Here is a 22264-nt window from a genome sequence, read left to right as displayed (position 1 = left end):
ACTGTGCAAAAACAACAAACCTGACATCATTCTTGATGGTTTTCTTGATTTGCACATTTAAACCTGACAACTCTACTTTCAAACTATCTCTAGCACCTAATCTCAGTATGCTTTTCCCTTATGTGGGTTGAAGCCACCATCTTTACATCTTTGTGTATCTGGAATTTAGACGCATAACTGGCAAAGGTCCCATCCCTATCTTGGATTAGGAGTGACAGCTTTCTCTCTGGCTCTTTAATAACATTTCTGCCTCCCAGACAGAGGAATATTTTCTACTCTGTAGACAGAAAAATCCTTTTGAATCTTTAGTTCAAATAACCCATGTTTCTTCTCAAAGCCCAACATTTTACTTCCTATCTCTTTTGCGCCAAACCAATTATCTGGGCCAATGATACTCTTTTCACATTGCCTCTGTTATTCCATGTGCCCATTTCTCCCTGCTTTATTTTCTTCCTTGGTTCCTGGACCTATCAAAAAATGTGGTATCTAATCCATGTGTCAGAAACTTAGTGTCTACCACTCAGACTTCCCCATGGCTCTATTTCTAACTCCTTCCATATTTATCCTAATTATCATTGCTCAGTAAAGCCTCTTCTGACTACCTACTCCTAATTTCTCCTCACACTTTTATGACAGTAGAAATTGTGTCATTTACTCTATCTCTAATTCTTAGGATACATTGCAAAAACGTAAGAAATAATAACTACAGCAATACTAGGCAACTTCTACAATGCTGAGCACAACTCAAAAGTGCTTCCATACTTCCAGGCAGATTCTATAGCATAAATTTATTTAATTTTTGCCAAAACAGTGTGAAGAGGAAGGACTTCCTGTTTGGGTGATAAGGAAAGGTCAAGTTTTTCATGTCAGAGTAAACAAGTCTTCAAATGAACAACAGACAAAAGCAGCTACAACACTGGAAATTAGTGAAGGAAATACAATAACTCAAGAAGGTTTGCTCTTTTTTTAAAAAAAGTGGTTGGATGGTCAGGAAAGAGCAGCAAGCATTGGTGATCTCCTTGCCTAGTACAGAACCGTGCTTTAAGTCATCTGTGGCAACTCCATTGTCACTCCACCCAGTGCAGTCTACCCTCCAGGTCCAGGTTGTCACCACCCTCTGCCACACATACGTGCAACCCATGCAGCATAAGCAGAGCTGAGTCCCTTTTTAATCTATTAAAGATGTCAACTTGCTCATCAATAATAAATGTGTAGTCATGTTCTCGTTGCCCTCAAGAGATCGAATATTTATATGTATAAAGACATGGGTAAAAGAAAATCTAAGTTAGTGAGAGGACGGTTAAGACAGAGATGGGCAGTTAAGTATTACAGACAATTCTACCTTGTGCGGCCAGCTCCTTCCACCGCTCTTTGTTCTGCTGGATGATGTCTACCAGGTTGTTTTTGAAGCTCTTCAGGTCCACTGCAGTGAGAGAGTAGTCTGGGGCATAGCTCCCATCGCTCATGGAGCCTTTTGCATTTGATCGTCTCAGAGAATCAGCGATGTGTAACCCCACAATGCCAGAAGAGCTAACGGGTAACAACCCAAGAAACCAAGTACACCAAGGTTAACCAAGGTTAAGACACAAAATTAGGGAGCAATGCCTGTGAAACTTAAAAATGGCTGGAGAAGCAGCAGGTGTGAAGTGCTAGAAACACACACACACACACACACACGTTCTTTTTTTTAATAACCTCAATAGCAGGTGTAATACAAAATGAAGCCCCTAGATGGCAATACTGCCTAATAATTCAAATTCTCATGAGAATTTCCTGCCTGACTGTAAGTAATGCAGGATAATTATTAAGAAAGCAATTGAAACATCACAAAGATGAAAATTATCAAAAAAAAGCCTTCATCATACCTGCTTGCTCCATAGCTAGAAGTTTCAGATTTTGATGCTTCCTCTATAAGAGGAATAACAATTTTCTCTGTCGAGTCGGTCAGAAGAGAAAACGTTGGCTCTACTATGAAATCAATAAAGCCTAACAACAACAACAAAAAAAGGTAAGTGAAAATAAATTCAAATGTTTCAAATATTACAATTTCTTGAATTATAAGATGAATAGTAAGAGTTTCTGGCACAGTCCTAGAATAAGTTTTAGTGGTAACAATAGGTCTGCTTACATTTCAATGTAACACAACCTTTAAAGATGCTTTAACTAGTCTCTCAGATCTGGGTGTCTTTGGCTCATGCCTGTACTCCCAGGTACTCAGGAGGCTGGGATCTGAAGATTTGGATTTGAAGCCAGCCCAGAAAGGAAAAATCTGCAGGTTCTTATTTCTAATTAACCAGTAAAAAGCCACACATGGAGCTGTAGCTCAAATGGTGGAATGCCACCTTTGACTGACAAAGGTTAAGGGACAGTACTCAGGATCTAAGTTCAAGCCCTAGTACCAAGACACATACACAGCCACTCTCACACACACTTACAAGAAAATGGGAAATTTGTAATATACTAAGCCAAATCTCTTTTACAACTTGTTGCCTATTATTTGAAATTTTAATACATCTTTAGCATTTTATAAATCTTCTGTATTAGAAAATACAAAAATCTATCACATCCACATACTATTTAATACAAAAAAGTTAAGGGGCAATACCCAGGCCCTGAGATCAAGCACAAGTATGGCACACACACACACACACACACACACACACACACTCCCTCAGGCAGTAGAAGTGGTATAATTTAAGCTTGCTAATACAAGTGCACATTGGCTTTCCTATTTAAGATTCAATCTGTACATTCTATTGCTAACAACAGACTCACATCTAAGAAGCAGTGATTTCTTTTCCTTTCAACAAGAGGTATTATTACTAATTTGGTTACTGGTGGTGGAATTCTATTGTTTACCAAAACAGAAATAATATTTAAGCTCCAAAAGAAACTACATATTTTTCCCCCACCTTAGTCCACAGCATGGCTAGCACTCTTTTATTTCCCTCTCCTTACTGTATCAGTCAGTGCTTCCTGCCAGTGTATTAATATTTCAAATTGCTGTTTATTATTCTCTGGATGTAAAGTGTTAGTTCACAGCGCGTGGGCGCGTGCTGTCAAATCGGCAGAGAGAACAGTAACATCTCTGGGAGACAGCATTAATCCCACCACTTGGAGATGTCAGGCTTCAATGATGACTTTTACATTTAAAGCACTTGTCATGATGGAAAATGACACACAAAGCACAAAGAATAGAGCCTTGTCCTCTGGGGGCATTTACCTCCCAATGTTTAGGCAGAGAAGGAGAAAACTATTCTAAGCATCTGTGTACAACTCAACTCTCCAACTCCCACTAGTGCTAGAAATCAAGTACTTCTTGCCAGATAAAAGATGGACTACCACCTGAATATGAGAGAAGAAAGGACAAAGAGGGTCCTTAGGTCCTGGGAAATAGCTGTATAGGACTCAAAGATGATCTGTAGTATATATTGAGGCATATTTCTAATTTAAAAACAGTTCAATAATTTTATGTCTTTTTGAACATTTAAAATCAAAGTAATATGAGTTGTCCAACAAGTTCTGCCTATGGTTGCAGATACTTTCCAGACATTATGTCTGTTAAATAACAAGACAGCGATTGCTATTACAGCCAGAAAACTGGGGTACATCAGTCCTTCCCAGGTTTGCAGATGAGGTCCTTTAACCTGCTGTGTCAGCTTTCTCTATACACAGTGATGCTACTGTGTTTGGATCTTTAAATAAAGAGATGTTAGAACTTGGAAAGAAGAAAAAGTCAAAGCAAACAACTTTGTAGTAGGCACTGCTAGAGCACAGCTCCAGAGGTGAGATGAGCAATGATTTTTAAGTTCATTGTTAGGGAGGATGCTGTATTTGGGAATAACTGTCACAAATATTTGAGCCCTGTGACATTGACATCATAGATTTTAATAATGGACTGGAGTTGCTGTGCTCAACACAAATTCAGATAAGAATGAGTGTGACTGAAAGTAATATCCTTTTGCAAATTTCCTCCTGTTGGCTTATCTGTTTATAACACTGAGATGTTTTTATCAAAAGAAAACATGAGATTACATATTCAGCATACCAGCAAAACTTTGCAGTAGCACCATAGAAAGCTTATATTTCAATCAAAGGGTCTTTCTTATAAAGGAATAGATTTCAGAGAACAAAACCAACCCAGTATCAAAAAAAAATACAATCCCTTAAACAAGAAAAAAAATTACAATCAGCGTAACAATAATGTTGACTAATGTTTCTTGGCTGAATTCATTTTGATGCACTTATTTCAATAGTTCTCATTCTGCATGATCTAGATCAGACTAAAGCCAACATTTATCATGAACACAAAGTAATAGGATTTGCTGGAAGACTTTGAACAGCTTGTGTAGTCATTTGAAGCTTGACCAGCCTCTCTGACCCCAGTGCTCTAGGACCACATTTCTTCACCCTTACCTATCTGTGACTGTGCCACCATGGTAGACTTCCGGTCACACAGTGGGGAGAATGGAAGCCCTAATTCAGCTTCTTTGTCTCCCTGTGGGAAAGAAAGGCATATTAGTACAGACTTGCCTGAAGAATTTAATAAACAGCTGAATTCTAATGCCTTAAAAAGCCCCGTCATTCATTTCTTAATTGGAACCACCTTTTCATATATATATATATATGATTTTCATATATATATATATGATTAAAAGCTCACATGTATCTAATATTTCTAGATAGTATTCTGTTGAGGGCCTTCTGAAGGGGGAACATTATGAATAGATTCAGTACCTGTAGAGTTTGTGATTGAAAGATCTTTGCTGTTTGGGAACTTCTGAGGTTACCAGAAAGTCATCTTAGTATATTATTTGGCATTTAATTAACAATAAAGTTCATGGATGCTTGACTGTTTCTTCCCTTCCCTTCCCTTCCCCTTCCTTCCTTCCTTCCTTCCTCTTACTTCCCTTCCTTCCTCTTACTTCCCTCCCTCCCTCCTTCTCCCTCCCTCCTTCTCTCTCCCTCCCTCTCTCTCTTTTCCTTCCTCCCTATCTCCCTCCTCCCCTCCCTCCCTCCCTCCCTCCCTCCTTTTCTCCCTCCCTCCCTCCCTCCTTTCCTCCCTCCCTCCCTCCCTCCTTTCTTTCCTTTCTTTCTTTCTTTCTTTCCCCTGTGCTTTCTTTCTTTTTCTTACTTTTTCTTTCTGTCTTTAGTATAGAAACTGGTATTGAACTCAAAGCCTGGGCACTGTCTCTTAGCTTTGTCATTCAATACTAACTCTCGACCACTTGAGCCCCAGCTCCACATCTGGGTTCTACTAGTTAGTTGGAGATAAATGTCATGGACTTTTCTTCACTGGCTGGGTACAAACTGACACCTGGCTTTGTGTTGTTTTCTGTTTGTTTGCTTTGTGTTTTTTTAAACTATAAAGCCATCACCACAGCTTTAAAACCAAGCTCTTGTGATTAGACTGCTTTTTCAAATTTAAACTGCATGAGCATTTTGAAACATTTCTAGTCATTAAGTTTTATTAACGCTTTCACAATATATTATGAAGAATATCTACAAGAGTAGACATTTGTGTCCACAGTTTTATATTAACACATTCTTCTCAGAGAAAATTATAATGTCAACGATAATTTAATCATACATAAGATAGATAAGCCAAGTACCTATGTGAAAGAATTTCATTTTCATTTGGGCTTCACATCATGAGAAATTGATCTTCATCTAGTAATGGATAGGTGATTGTTCTGAGTAATTCTAAATTCCCATCCATATCATGTGCCAGTTCCTCCTCCTAAATCAAAGAGGACATGCATATAGAGAAGGGGGAAGAGAGGATTCTTCCTCCTCACGCCAGTTCATTTTAAATGTCTGGCCATTTGAATGAGCGTTTAAGCCCTGTTTTCTTCCTGCTATTGGCTGTGTTCCTTCATGAAGTGCCAGGTAACAACATCTGCCTAAGACTTACTAGTTTCCTTTCAGTCGGCTTCCTCTTAACATCTTTTTTTCTCCTGATTTTTACATGAGAGATGTCTGTGACAGTGGAGGGTGTTTAGAACAATTCCTGGTATATTCCCCTGAAGCCACAACTCTGGCAGAATGAAATCAGAGTGGTCTGGAAAAATGTACATGTGGTCAGGCATTTCTATGACCTTTGCTAGCAACCTTCCAAATTAATAACATCAATTTTATTTGGAATTAATACTTGTAGTTAGCTTCCATGTCAAAAGGAAAGGAAATAGTAGTGCCACTGGCCTTGGACTTTCAAGAAATGGTCAAGTAGATCACCAGTATCTGATGGATTCCTTTGTCAGAGCACACAGGTCTTAGCTTTTGCTGAAGGAATTCTCCTCTGTGATCTAACTTTGTGATACTGGTCTATTAATTTTAGGGATAAGATTTAGTAAGTTTAATAGGGTTTACCTAATAGGATTATTCTAAGATAATTTATGTGAAACCTGAGGACATTGCTTAACATTTAGTAAATAGTACTTACATTGAACCAATAAGAGTCATAATCATAATAGCAACAATGAGCAACTGTGTATATTAAAAACATTTATAATATCTAAGCCTACCTTGGATGGTTTTTAACCACTTGAAAAATTCTTTTTAGTACTTAATTTAGTATTTAATTTACTTAATTTAGTAAGTAACCAATTGGGATTTGCTTTTTCTCCCTTTGTTATTTGTTTGTTTGTTTTGAGAAAGGTGTTGATATGACAGGAAAGATTAATTTCAAAGACAAATTTGTCAGCGATCTGAGAGATGCTTGGGTGAAAGAAGAATGACTCTTGGGTATTTACTCACAGTGAGAGGGAGAGAGTGTGTGTGTATCAGTACTACCAATGGAAAAAAAGACTGAGATGAGGGGTAGATGTGAAGACTAATATGGAATTGATTTTTAATTTGTTAAAGTAAGGTCCAAGACTAATACTCAAAGTTTAGTGCTGAACAATAATATCTTTAATAATTTGTAAATAATTATACTAACATTTTTAAAACAGAAATAAGATTGTAAATAGACTTTACAGGCAATGTGACATTGGAGATATATATGAGAATATACATGTACAACTGCCTTATCCATCAACTGCATTATTTCCTTTATTCACTGCAGTTAGGTTGTTCTGAACTAGTTTTATTGTCCAAGATGCTGCAATCTGATATTTTAAGAATAAAAATTCAATAGGTATATTTTTATGTTTTATAGCTCTTTGTTAAACCCCTAAATAAGCATTTAGGCTCCCCAAAGGCACTGTGAAAATTTACTCTTTCTGAGTTAAATTTTATAGATGTCTAGATAACAATTTCATATATGACTTAGGCACAGCAATGTCATTTTTCCTATAAACAGAGGAAGATTTGAGTTTCTACTTGCTTCCTGCATCCCACGATTAATTTAGATAACCAGATTTCCCTTGCAAAAGTGTACCTTGAATGTTAAAGTCCATTAATTATTCAACTCACTCATACATATTTTAAGATGTTATTTATTCTTTAAGATGAATAAAGGCCAAGAGTGAAAGGCCAGAAAGGGGCTCTGTAGCTAGATTATGAAGGAACTTGAAACCCAACAGGACAAGGGCATACTACTATGGGAGAGAAGAAAACTTTTTAAGGGGTAATTTATAGTCTTTAAGTTTGACCAATAGTTTTCTTTTCCTATTTCTGAATAGGGGATGTTGACTCCCTATAAAGATTAGTATGGGAAATCAAATTTTACTTTGAAATAACAAACTTATATGACACCTAAATGTGTTGCTGAAACAGACGGATTTGACTATATGTGATATAGAATTAAAAGAAATAACATTTGACCTTCCAGAAAATTTACCTTTTGGATTACTTGTTTTTGCTTTTGTTTTTGTTTTGCAGGGGGCGTGGGGGGTGCAGTCCTGGGCCTTGGACTCAGGGCTTGAGCACTGTCCCTGGCTTCTTTTTTGTTCAAGGAAAGCACTCTACCACTTGAGCCACAGGGCCAGTTTCTATATATGTGGTGCTGAGGAATCGAACTCAGGGCTTCATGTATATGAGGCAAGCACTCTTGCCACTAGGCCATATTCCCAGCCAATCACTTGTTTTTCTTTAGTTGACTATGTAATAAATGAATCAATGTAGATCTTTCTTGTGACTATGTAAGGAATGCTTTTAAGATGAAAGTCTTACTATTTATAGTTACTAAAGAGATGAGCTTTACAGAATTTAGGCAACATTTACCCTTGAATAACTCTCAAGTAGCAACATATTTCAGAATTACTGTATCTCTGAAAACTTTCCCTCTGAAAAATGTAAAACTTAAATCTAAACTTCTGTAATTCTAGCTATTCAGGAGACTGAGATTTAATAACTGCAATTTGAAGCCAGCCTTCGCAGAAAATTCCATGAAGACTCTTATTTTCAATTAGGCAGCAAAAAGCTGGAAGTGGAGATGTGGCTCAAGTGATAGAATACGACAAAATTGGTCAAAAGGATAGCATATAACATCAATTATTCATATTTGTCTTGTGGGTTAGCATATAGGGACTTCTCACTTTCTGTCAGTTTCCTTTTCTCACCCATCTTGGGGAAAAGCCAGAGGGGTATCTTCACAGATACACACAGGGCAGTTATTGCTATGAAGATGGAAAACCAGAGTTTACATTATGAAGCCTTGCATTATTAGCCATATCTTTGACAAGTATGAGTAAAACCACTTTCTTTAACAAGAAGTGGCTGCTGGCATTGCTCAAGGCAGAGCACTTGCCTAGCATGCAGGATATCCTGGCTTTGATCATGAGTCCTATAAAAACGAGCAAAGAACAGCAATAACCAAATACAAAGAAACAAAAAACACCGGAAATAAAAAATATTTGTATATATAACCCCAGCTAAGGGTTATGAAAGTTTGTAGCTAGAACTCCTTTAATTGGGTGAAAACTTCTAGCAGTAATACAGTGTATCACACAACACAACACTTAAATTGTTAACACATTCTGAAAGATTGAAGGAATATAATTGCTTTATAAAAGATTTGCTTTCACTGTCTGAGATGAAAAGACCAAATTGCTTTGGCTCAATCTGTAACAAGACAGTATCTGTCAACACTGTGGGTTTGACAAAAGGTTAGTTTCACAGATGTTTATGTGTGAATGAACAATTAGGAAACACATGGAGCACCACTACAGCTCTAATTCTAGAACATCTGGACAGATCCCCACATCAAGTGTGAAAGTAGATGTCAGATGTGTTCAGAGCAAAGCACACATATCCAGGAGTTTGAAGTCATTGATGCATTCAACTCTACAGGGCTAAAATATGATGTATGGCTAAGAAGAAGTAATAATGCTGAGATATTTACTTAGTTTAAATGCAAGAAAACATTATACCTATTGGAATCAATACCATATTTGAACATGAGTCTCAGGTCAACAGGTTTTGCTTGAGAAACATATTTAGTGGTAGTATGAACTCACTGATTTTCACCATTAATTCTACATATTTTTCTGTGTTTCTGTATATTTTTCTGAATGGCATTTTAAAGTCAAGAAGACATTAGTTGAGATTTCAATGTAAGTTTTCATTATTCAAGTCCCAAGTCATAAGTCAATTTATGATGGTCTGAGATCATTTTTATTTTCATTTTGGAAGGGAAAGGCAACACAAGCAAAGACAGTTTGAGGAGTTTTGTTTTGGTTTTTTAACAGCTACATTAAAACACATAGTGTTTTATCTCCTTTGGGTTGTGCATTTTTCTTCAGTGTTAAATCATTCAAGCAAAGACCTTCTTGGAGTGAAAACAAGTCATGACTATCATGTCCTACCAAGAGCCTTGCTTAAAACAAAACAAAACTAAGAAAGAAAACTCTGAAAAATGAACATCTAAAATGCATTTCTAGAACCAGGAAGCTATGCTCATTTCAAGATGCAACCTTTCAGGTTACATGTGTTTTAGCAGTCAGATATTGAGTCAGTCCTCCACACACTGAGGGAAACAGGGGAGCTAAGTAGTCTTACGAAGCAATCCTTCTAGTCCAAAATTCAGATGTTAAAAGTCATTGCCATCTAAAAGCCTCATTATTAGTATTAGTTACCTTTCTGGAATATTCCAGAAGGGTGTGGTAACTTAAAAAAATCCCAATTCAATTTCACTGAATTCATTGCTCTCGTTACTCTCTGGTATTCTTTGCTTTGAATCCATAAAACAAAAATGATCATACAGTCATATTACTTGCAGATATAACAGCAATTTGTGAGAGACAGTGGTATTTATCAGAAAGTTTTTAAAGCAGTGGGGATTTTTTTAGTTTATTTCTTAAATTTACGAAACTTAGATGTATGAAACTCCATTCTGAATGGCTAAGGAATAACTTGATACAAATCTAAAGTATATAATGATGAACATAGTGTTAAACATTCATTCAAGGCATGGAACATCCCATCAGAACTTTAATCTATAAAATTCCCTAACATCTCCCCAAAGTCTCACACTATGTAGGCACCCACAATTCCAATTTCTATCACTACAGATACATTGCCAGTTTGGAATCACAGTATGTGATTTTTGTTGCTATTTGTTATCAATTGCCTTTTTATTGTTGCATGATATCCTATTGAATAGCTACACCTATGATTATTAACCATCCCTATATTTGATGGACATCTGAAATACTTCTAGCATTGAACAAGTTTATAACTAGTAGTATTAATACTACTAATGATAAGGCATTTGGTGGACAGATGTGCTCATTTATCTGTGTTAAAGATCACAAGTAGAAATATTGAGTCATAATATTACATCTAACTTTAGTACTTGCTATAAATCAGTATATTTCCAGAATGAATGGGATGATTTATGCTCCTACCAGCAACATGTGACCCTTGCAGCTTTCTCATGTTTGTGCAAATGCATAACCTTGTTAACCTTTTCCAATTTTAGTTATTCTAGTTAGCCATTGTGGTCATTTTTCACACACACACACACACACACACACACACACACACACACACACAACTTAGTATCAGAGCACTTGGTTCCACAGAGACTACCATTGAAGAAAACCTGCAATGCTCAGGATATAGAGTTCCAGTGCTGTACTGCAGATACTTGATTCATTTCTCGCATGAAGTTACTTCACCCACCAAAGACATTATTCCACTTTCAACCTCATCTAAAAGGTTTTACTTTGGTACTTAAATTAAGGATATTAAAAGTCTTTTATGACTTGAAAGGATTATCTTAACTTTCATCTTGCTTTTTTGGCAATCTGTATGAATTTAGTTAAATTTATTCCAAAGTATTTTATTATCCCATGTTATCATAAATAATGTTGTCTTAAAATTTAAATTTTGTAATTCTTGCTCAAATACAGAAATTTAAATCAACCAAAAATTCTGTTTCTACTAATTTATTTGTTTAAATGGCTTTTTACAAATTATTTAAGATATCCCAGACTGATGCTCAAGTTTCTGTAACTATATGGCTAGTTTATTAAAATAATTCATTATTTCTTTTTACTTCCTCATTGCACTGGCTAGAATTTTAAATGTAATCTTGAATAGAAGTGATTTAAACACACCAGGCATTAGATGCACAGTTCTTTGCACCCAAGAGGCTAAGGTACTATAATAGCTTGAGTTTGACTCAATTGGGCTATGTAGAAAGATTCTACTTGAGACCATAGATAAATATACAAATAAACAAATAAATAGTGGTAAAATAAATATTAAGATATAAGTGTAATTTTTTTCAATATTCACCCTGGTATATTGTGTTAGTTATAGAACCTGCTTGAAAGAGTTTTCCTGTTTTTACTTTGCTGAGAGATTTGTGTGTGTTTGTTGATTTTTGCTAAATTTCTACAAATGTATTCTACGCAGTTATTGACAATATGATTTCCTCTTTTTTTCTTTCAGTATGATGAGTCATGTGAATTGATTTTTTATATAAATGTATTCAAATCAGGATAGATTTTCTATTACTATATTGCTGCATTTAACTTGCTAGTTAAGGGTTTTTCTCTAACTAGATTCATGACAGATATAGCTGTACAATTTATTTTACATTGCTAGATTTTTGTCAGCATTTCTTGCCAATTTTTCTTCTTTCACTATGTCATGAAAAAAATTAAGTGTGATTGCCATTATTTCTGTATGAAATATTTCAGAGAATTTACACTTGAACTGAGTAATGAGAGTTAAAATCAGCATTAAGAAGTGAAGCAATCTAAAGCTAGAGATTTCTTCATGGGAAGAATTACATTAAAATTCAATTTTTAAAAGTAGACATGAATATTCAGGTAATGATTTTTTCTTTTCTTATGTCTATCTTGGTAATTTATATCTTTCAAAGAATTTGATAACTATCTTTGTTGTCATTTTATTGGCATAAATTGTTCATAATATTTCTTATCTTTTGACATGTAAAATTTATACTAATAGTCCCTTTTTCAATGATAATTTCTCTGCACTTTCTGATCATGGAAATAATTTCATTACTTTTTCAGAGAATCAGCAGTTGTCTTTGTTAATTTTTGCTATTCTTTGTCTTTGCTCTACTTCATTGATTTTTGGGTTTTTTAAAATCTATTTTCTCCTTTTATCAACTTATTTTGGGCCAATTTTCCTAACTTCACCTAGCTTTATAAGGTAGAAACATAAATAAATTATTTGATAATTATTTGATAATTTGACAAAATTCCCTCTACATATTATGTGAGTTGTAGCTGACAAGATCATTCAATTTAAACTATTTTAAAATTTCTTTGTAGCCTAACACAAATCATCTTATCTCCTCATGTTTCTGCTATCTCATCTCTAAATGGGCTATTTTTTTGTGTTTTTTTTTTAAATTAAATTTTATTGATAAGGTGATGTACAGAGAGGGTATAGTTACATAATAAGGTAGTGAGTACATTTCTTGTCATTTGTTACACCCTCCTTGATTTTTCTTTCCCTTCCCCAGTTCAGATAAGCATATATACAATATCCAGTGTACCAGAATCATATACAGTGACCACAGGGGGTATGTCAAAGGAAATTCACCTAGTACATTAAACATAATGACAACAGTAAAATCCTCCTGGTTCCATCTCTTGGAGTTCATTTTGCCTAGTCTCATCTTATATAATCATATGTATGTAGTTGTTGAGCTATTGTGTTTGCTTTATTTAGGCACCTGTCCACTCATACTTATTTCCTCAGCCTTCTTTCCAGATATGCACTTATGATTTAATTCTTGCCCACAAGATTACACAAAGGTGTTCCATATCCATATCTTGTCCATTTTACTGTGAAAGCCATTTGCTCTCTACTCTAGAACTTACCTCTCAATAGTAGATAACAGTTCTACTCATCTATTTCTTTCTTTCTTTCTTTCCCTACAGTGACATTTAAAGTGCATGACTCCCCTTTAAAGTCCTCTATGACTACAATCAAGTCTTCCAAGCTCCTGGAGATTGTGTTGTGGCTAATTTTAATAGTAAGTCAGGAACTTGGGATTTTGTAGAGCAAACCTGTCTGTCAGCATGCACAATCACTATTCTCCCCCATCCCCCAATTTGTACAGTGTGAAAAGGCACCTGCAGGAAAAACTCCTCCATTAGGGCCATGGTCCACCTGTAGTGCAGCTTCCAGGTCTTGGCTGGGTGGCTGATGTCTGCCGCGTGGAGAATCAGGGACATAGTTTTGGCTCTGTCAATCCTGCCAAAGCAAGGATATGCTCAAGTGATCAAAACAAAGTCACTAATTAACCCATTGCAAATGCAAGCCCATAAAGCCTTGACATGACAAAAGAAAATAGCCTACCCTTCAGTCTGCTGCAAACTGCTTCTGATATTTTTAATTTGCTGGAAGTGACCTGACATGTCAGTAGATAATACCATTTCAATCACTAAGTTCCGAAGATCCCTGCAGAGACATGGGAAGGAGAAAGGTTCATTGACATAAATATCATGCAGCACATGTTTTTCCTAATGGAGAAGAACACAAAAGGTATTCATTTTAAATGGAAAACTGTTTGTAAAAGTTTGACACTGTTTTGCCTGTTGGCTCTGTGGCTTTAAGAAGCAAAGGGCAGAGAGAGAGAGAGAGGAGTGAGGCTGTTTAACATTTCCCTAAAGAACAGGACGTTCTTTCTCCCTTCACACCCCACAGTCCTCCTAAAGTCTTATGTTTTTATCTGAAAGAATTCTGAGCCATAATAAAGGGATCCTATCCTATTCTAAGTGTGACTGTGTGTGTGTGTGTGTGTGTGTGTGTGTGTGTGTGTGTGTGTGCGCGCGCGCCATGGGGTTTGAATTTAGGACCTGGGCATTGTTCCTGAGGTTCTTCTGCTCAACGTTAGCACTTAACCACTTGAGCCACAGCTCCACTTTTGGCTTTTTTTGTAGTTTAATGAAGAGTCTCATGGGCTTATTAAGAATGACAAAAAATATAGGAAATATATAAAATACTGAAATAACTGTTAATTGTGAACTTTGAGAAATGAAGAGGTTAATCATAAGGAAAAACAACAACAGACATTAGTAACATAAATATTATCTTTAGAGATGATCATTGCTTACAAGAACATAAACTAATACTCTCCATGTAAATAGTGTCACTTAAGCCATAGGGAATATCTCCAAATTTGTCTGCCTTCTCTTACCATTGCCCATACATTCCCCATAGGGCCCCTGGTTTCTTAGGCTAGAAAGCTTTTTGGGGTATACTTTTCCTGAAAAGTAAAGTGAAGCTCTGAGTCCCTAAACCAAAGTGTGTCCACCCCTCTGACAACATTTTCTGCACCTCTAAAAGTGAACCTAGATTTGTGGATCAGGCCTTGAAAATCCAAGAAGCTTTAGGAATCTGAAGGTATAGCTATGGATGATTGGAATTTGCTTCAAATCCTGATTTTACCTTTTCTGTTTCTGTTATTTTTTCAAGGTCTTTCTTTTTTTTTTTTTTGGCCAGTCCTGGGCCTTGGACTCAGGGCCTGAGCACCATCCCTGGCTTCTTCCCGCTCAAGGCTAGCACTCTGCCACATGAGCCACAGCGCCCCTTCTGGCCGTTTTCCATATATGTGGTGCTGGGGAATCGAACCCAGAGCTTCATGTGTAGGAGGCAAGCACTCTTGCCACTAGGCCATATTCCCAGCCCCTCAAGGTCTTTCTTGATCCAATATATTTCTTTTAGGTATCTCTTTTTATTTTGCTATAGGAACAAAAATAAAAATGAAACCTTTGATACAGTTGAGTAGGATCATTTTCATGAATTATTGTGTGTGTATGTATGTGTGTGTGTACGTGTGTGTGTGTTTGTGTGTTTTACCAGAACTTGAACTCAGGGCCTGGATGCTGTCCCTTAGGTTTTTTGCTCAAACAAGGCTCTAAGTCTTGACCCATAGTTCCACTTTTAACTTTTTAATTTTTTTATTTAATTTTATTGTCAAGGTGATGTACAAAGGAGTTACAAGAGTTACATATATGTACAGGAGTTACATACATAAGGCAGTGAGTACATTTCTTGTCAAACTTGTTACCTCCTCCCTCATTTTTCTCCCACCTTCCCCTCCCCAATTCCCCATTCTCCAATTACAACATATTGTCTTGTAAGTATCACTGGTTCACCTTTTATCCTTTTTTCACCATTTTTATGGTTCTCTTCCCATTTTTAACTGAAGATAAGAGCATGAGAGAGTTTTCTGCCTAGTCTAGTTTCAAACTGTGATCTTTACATCTCAATCTTGAGTAATTGGGAATATAAAAATGAGCAAAACCCTGATCCATTTACTGACTTTATTCGGGTTTTTGTTAAGTATGGAAACAAGGCTTTAAGTATATTTTACCTTGTCTATATCTATCTATCCATCTATCTATTATCTAGATTTACTTAAAGAAAATAGATGGCTTGGAACATCTGAATTTCTGTATATCTGACTTGGGATATCTGAATATCTAAATAGATTGATAGATATGTCTATTTATACAGACAGAAAACATTATTTGAAAATGAAAGATTTTTGCACTTGAGACATTAGAGTAAATATGTAATTTTTTCTCTAAATAGTTTCTGTAATTTGCTTTACCAAATATAAATTGAGTATGATGATAAAATGTTGAATTTTTGTAAGAATAGATATTAGTATTACTTAAGCAGTTTCATTGTAGAAGTATATACTTATATATCTTAAAAATATTTACTGTGGTCTTACCCACATGTAGGAACATAGAATTGACCTGGAAATATCTCAGTTCTTTGCAAATGACTAGCTCCTGAATGGAATCTTTGTGTTCCTAATCCTCCTGAGATTTATCTAGGCAACAATGATAGAATTTGTAACATGGTACGGGCATGGGTTCTCATCCAATTTTATCACTAAAAATCTCTTAATTTATTCCCTTCCTGAAACTAAACATCATTCAAGTTTCCTCTGAAACTCACCTCCAGTCATCTTTGGATAAATTTACAAAGATATTCATTTCTTCTTCTTGCATCAGTCGATACGCTGCGCTCACATGGTGATTCTCCAGGACAGAGCGGTCATTGTACAAAATGGCAACATCTGACCTAGGAAGTCAAAACAACATGGCAAAGAGAGAGGATTTCGTTAGACTTCAGAGCACTTAGAAGAGATAAGTTTCAAGTTACTCCATCAATTCATTAATACATAAAATTATGAAAGTACGGTGTTTTGTAACTATGATATTTCAGAAGCTGTAGGGTCACAGCAAAATTGCACAAAGTACAGAGATTTCCTGGTTCACCTTAATGAACATCTCCAGCAGAGTTTTTCACTTGTTATAACTAATAAACCTACATATTATCATCACCCAAAGTCCATAGTCTATCTATGCTGTTCTATGTTCAAGGAAATGTATAACAACATGTACATAAAATTACAGTTTATACAGAGTAATTTTATTTCCCTACAACCCTTTGCATATAGCTTATATTTTGCATAAGAATTTCTGATTTTTCTAGCACTACTTATTGAAAAGATTGCTTTTGCTTCACTATATTTTATTTAATTCTTTGTCAAAGACTGAAACTTTGTTTGATCCATTTCTAAGTTATTTATTCAATTGTATTTATCAGCAATACCACACAGTCTTCATTATTGCAGTGACATAGTAAATCTTGAAGGCAGGAGTTTTCAATGTCTTAAAATAGCCATCCATTCATGTAACTTTGTGAATTGTAGGTAGGTCCCAGAAATATGGCATAAAACAAAAGTTAAGTTAAAACCTGTAGTGATTTTGCAACCCTGGGTCCTAAACCCAGTCTCTCTCACATATTTTTTCCTGCTAGATATATTTGCTCTTATGTGTAAAACTTCCTCACTCATTACTATTTAGTGCTCTTTCAATGGGAAGATTCCTAATTATAACCAAGAACTTGCCATGATATTGAGATGTAGGGAAGTACAAAGTAAAGAAATAACCATAGTTGCCACTAAAAATAAGCAAAAAGATGGGTTGTATGTGAGCTAAATGTTAATTTGTTTCCTTATAGTAGCCATCTGTATTTTCCTTATAGTAGCTATCTGTATTTTCTCACTGTCCTGTTATATACCTTGTATATATCAAAGTTTTTAAAATTTCTTTGTTATCTTTAAGGAGTCACACAAAGGAGTTGCCACTCAAAAAGTGGTTTATGAATACATTGCATCTTGATCAATGTCATCTCTTTCAACATTCTCAACCACCCCTCCCACTCTCGCACTCTACCTATTCCCACACTTTTCTTTTTTCTTCCTTTCTTTCTTTCTTTCCTTCCGTCCTTCCTTCCTTCTTTCATTCTTCCTTTCTCTTTCTTCTTCTTTTTCTTTCTTTCCTTTTTTTTTTTTTTTTTTTTTTTTTGCTAGTCTTGGGGCTTGAAATCAGGGCCTGAGCACTGTCCCTGACTTCTTTTTGCTCAAAGCTAGCACTCTACCACTTGAGCCACACAGTGTCACTTCCAGCTTTTTCTATGTGGTAGTGAGGAATTGAACCCAGGGTATCATGCATGCTAAGCAAGCACTCTACCGTTAAGCCACATTTCCAGCTCCCTTGCTTTTATTAATAGTTTAGGTTATGTTGATTTTTTTTTTTGCCATTTAACAAAGCAGTTTGTGTGTACTATGCATCTTGAGCTGTGTCATCACTTCAACATCTTCACGCCTCTTCAGCATACTCCTTCCCTTATATTTCTCAATTCTGTGATATATAGAATGAATTCTTGCCTGTATTCTTCCCACTTCCCTGTCCATTCATCTTTCTTCCCTTGTCCAAACCCTCCACTCTTGCAAGTACCCATTTTCTGGTACTTATTTTATTAGGGTTTGATTTAGTCTTTTTAAAGATTGACACTATCTGTTTTTTCCATAGAGTCTATTGCACTTCAGTTAATTCATTTGTAACCCCTTGTTTTCTACCCTGTATGTTTATTTGTAGATTTATAAGCACATTCTAGAAATTAAAAATGAGGAAAACCATGCAAGCTATGTTTCTCTGGGTCTGGGTTACCATTCATTAGGAAATGGAATGATTTGAAAAAAACTATATTAAGCAAAAAAAGATTTTTTTCTTTTAGTTTTTAGTGGTACTGAAGTTTGAAGTGAATCTCAACCCTGCAAGGTGCTACAATTACAGATGTGAGCTGCCAGTTTCCAGCTCACACATAATCCTTATTTAAGAAATACTTAAATAAATGCTGCTTGAGTAAAATACCCTGTATATTCCCAAATGTATGCTGAGATCATAGGAAACATTAGGAGTTTCCAATAATTTCATTTGCCTCTTATAACTGAAATGTAACTATACCAGGTTTGTCATGTTTATTATTTCCTTTGGCTCCAAATTTCACTATCTCTCCACCTCACAAACAAATACAGATGTGCTTCAAGTTTAGCAAAATGGACATGGCTTTGTCGCTCTCATAAATCCAATAAGGAGCTGAGAATACAGCATGGTCTTAATGGTTGAAATGGTCTTTAACTACTAAGAAAAGAAAAAGATTCTAAGCAACATTTTGTATCCATGGTAACATACAGCTAGACATTTTCTGTTCACACGATGAAATTATTTCCATTTATTTACAATTCCAAGGATTTCATGCATCTATAATATTTTTATTGAACTCAAATCTAGCATTGCCTTGTGTTCTAAATTACCATTCATTCATCTTACATTATACAATAAATGAATTACCATATTAGAAAAGCATTGTATGTTCCAAGTAACAATGAATAATATAAAGGAAAATAGAATTATTAATATTAGTGACATACAACCGTATTTTTCCCTTGACAAAATGGAAAGCACGTAAGTTAAATCACATTATATTGTTGAAGTTTTGTCATAACAATATTTTTGTTCACATAATTTTCAAGTTCATATAGAAGTAGTGAAATAGCTGACCCTATTAGACACAATATAAGAAAATAAGTGATACATCAGATTCTCCCATTATTGTTGATTGTTTCTTAATATAAAATAGAATAGAAATAATTTGTTCTTCCTTGTCTCCCTCCTCCTTTCCCTCTCTCTCCTGGTCTATATCTTGCTTTCCCTTGTCCATTCTCCTCCTCGTCCTGCTCCCCCTTCACTACAGCTCAGAGCATGAGTAATTAGGACTATTTCTCCAGATAAGAGGATTTACAAAGGAGAATATTAGACCTGATGATGTAATATAGCATCTTTTTTTAGAAAAAGCCAGTCCACTGTCTTCAGTTTTTTATAAAGTACAAGAATTACTGATGGCTAGTCACTTTCTCTCTTATCAAACCTCTTAAGCTATGGTCTTGTACTGTCAGCTTAGATCCCTCTTTAATTAAATCTGCATTACGATTCTGGGATGTAAATAGCTTTTGATAAACAAAAACAACATGCATAATATTTTCCTTTGATGCTTAACAAAAATAAAAGCAAAGCAACTCTCAATACTCGGCAAATATGTCGAGCTTCATAAAAAGCATTTCTGTCGTACAACTCAATTACAAGGCTTTCCCTTTCCTTTCATTCCATGTCACTCTGAGCACTTGGATTTCTTCCATAATAGGGGCTGACAGATAGACTTCACCAATATTTCACTGGATATATAAATTTCAATCCTTTCTCCATCTCTTTGGAAAGGCCAGATGTGTAAACCCATTCCATTTCATTTTATAGAGGATTGGACCCACCACGAGACTGTCTCTGGCTATGGAGAAGAATTATGTCAGTAATTGGACTGAGAGTCTGTCTCTCTTCTCAGTGCTTCAGCCCTGCACTGATGTCACCTGACTCTAAGTCTGTGCACAGATCACTTATGCTCTAGATAACTTTGGTTTTTCTTTTTCTGTTGAATTTATACTAAATGATCTATAGCATAGAATTCTGTCACCTTTGCTTTAACCTCTAAATCTCTAATTTCTAGTATTTAATTTTTAATAAACTCTCCACTCCGCACATCAAAAACAGTAATTTCTTGTAATTGGAAATTGGTTCTTCATATATTTCTATTGCACAAACGAAAAGAGCCAGTTACCGGCAGTTCACGCCTGTAAACATAGCTACTGAGAAGGCTGAGACATGAGGATTGAAGTTCAAACCAGCCCAGAACTGGAAAGTCTGCCTCACTCTTACGACCAAGTAGCTGGAGGTGCAGCTGAGCTCTGGAGACTCACATCTGTATTCCTAGCTACTCAGGAAGCTGAGGTCTGAGGACTGAAATTTGAAACTAGACTAGATAGTAAAGTCTGTGAGACTCTTATTTCTAAGTAACCACCAAAAAAGCTGGAAGTAGAGCTGTAGTTCAAGTGGCTGAGTGCTATCATTGAGCAAAAGAAGCCCAGCGATAGCACCCAGGCCCAGGGGTTAAGCCCAAGGACCAGAACCACACAAAAAAGAAAGAAAGAAAAAAGAACAAACAAAAGAGCTGAAAGTGGGTGGAAGGGAAATGTGGCTTGTAGTACAGTGCCATGCTTGAGCAACAAAGCCAAGAGATAACAGCCAGATCCTGAATTCAAACTTCAGTACTGCCACAAACAAAACAAAACAAATGAAAATAAAATGAGTCAAAATGAATCAACCATATTAAAAAAAAAAACTTGCACATGCTTTTTTATAGTAGCTTTCTTTATATGTGCCAATATTTGGAAGCAATCCAGATTTTTTCCATTAGGTGAACTGATAAACTTTGGTAGATCTATACTATGGATTATTACTCAGGAATAGAAATAATGAGCTACCTAGCCATCAGAAAATATGGAGAAACCTTAAGCATATATTTCTGAATGAAAGAAATCATTTTGAAAATGATATATACTACATACTCTCAACTACATGACATTTTGGAAAAGGTAAAGCTAGTAAGACATTAAAAAGGTCAGTGCTTGCCAGAAGTAATAGAAAAAGAAGAGAGAATTGAATCCACAAAGCACAGAGGAGCTTTTAGGGCAGTAAAACAATTGTGTAAAATACCAAAATGGCAGAAATATGACATTTCACATTTGTCAAAGTCTATCAACCCTATAAAGAGAGATTAAACACTAATCTTAACTAATATATACCCACTCTAGAGTTCTGACTCAAAAAAAGGCCATCATAACATAATGAAAGAATCTCAATTTCTAATTATTTTAAATTTAATATTGCATACAAGCCTGCAAATGAGATTTCTTTGATCTCTGGATTATTTTTCAGAAGTGCAGTATTATTACTCAAAAATATATAATGGTATAAACCTTAGACAATTTGTTGTAAGATTTATTTAACTGAATAGATGCCTGACTTGAGTGATATTTCACAGTGTAACTTCTGGGTAGAGAGAAATTGTTTTACATATTTCTATAACCATGTGAAATACACTAGAAAATACATACAAGTTCCTTGAAAAGCAGAAGCTAATTTACATGGTTACAACTTAAGGAATCTTACTAAATATCCATTAACCCTCATTTCTACTAGAATCTCAGTTAAAAACATCTTGAAGTAGGCAGAAAAATAAATGTTCAATTTTATCATGTAAAAGTGACTACATTACTGTGCTTACCTTGTCTGGATATGGAAATTGTTTGTGGTTCCTGTATGCTCATAGTCATGAATAGCAGCAGCAAAGACCATTGCTAAAATTTCCAGTTCCGTGAGCCAGTGCTATGAGAATAAAGAAAGAGTCCATCAGCTTTATAAAGGAGTCATCACACTGCCTTTTCATAAAGAGTATTTTCTTTTTTTTATTGTCAAAATGATGTACAGAGAGGTTACAGTTTCATACATTAGGCATTGGATACATTTCTTGTACTGTTTGTTACCTCCTCCCTCATTCCTCCCCTCCCTCATTCCTCTTTTCCTCTCCCCCCCATGAGTTGTTCAGTTGGTTTACACCAGTTTTGCAAGTA

General features: G+C 35.6%; 1 protein-coding gene across 2 annotated transcripts in view; it reads right to left on the bottom strand.

Moving 5' to 3' along the window:
• The window catches only part of Pde1a (phosphodiesterase 1A), a 286140-nt gene that overhangs the window by 14230 nt on the left and 249646 nt on the right, over window positions 1–22264 (bottom strand). For both annotated transcript variants that reach the window (XM_048345137.1, XM_048345138.1), the window contains exons 7-13: window positions 21919–22019; window positions 16348–16473; window positions 13732–13833; window positions 13506–13626; window positions 4417–4498; window positions 1866–1986; window positions 1343–1530 (exon numbers count right to left, since the gene is read on the bottom strand). In XM_048345137.1, the coding sequence (XP_048201094.1) occupies window positions 1343–1530; window positions 1866–1986; window positions 4417–4498; window positions 13506–13626; window positions 13732–13833; window positions 16348–16473; window positions 21919–22019 (841 nt within the window). The remainder of the gene's footprint in view (window positions 1–1342; window positions 1531–1865; window positions 1987–4416; window positions 4499–13505; window positions 13627–13731; window positions 13834–16347; window positions 16474–21918; window positions 22020–22264) is intronic.

The sequence above is a fragment of the Perognathus longimembris genome, chromosome 4, assembly GCF_023159225.1.
Source record: "Perognathus longimembris pacificus isolate PPM17 chromosome 4, ASM2315922v1, whole genome shotgun sequence".
Taxonomy (NCBI): domain Eukaryota; kingdom Metazoa; phylum Chordata; class Mammalia; order Rodentia; family Heteromyidae; genus Perognathus; species Perognathus longimembris.
Note: the sequence above shows the minus strand (reverse complement) of the source record. Positions and strands in the feature narration are given on the sequence as shown.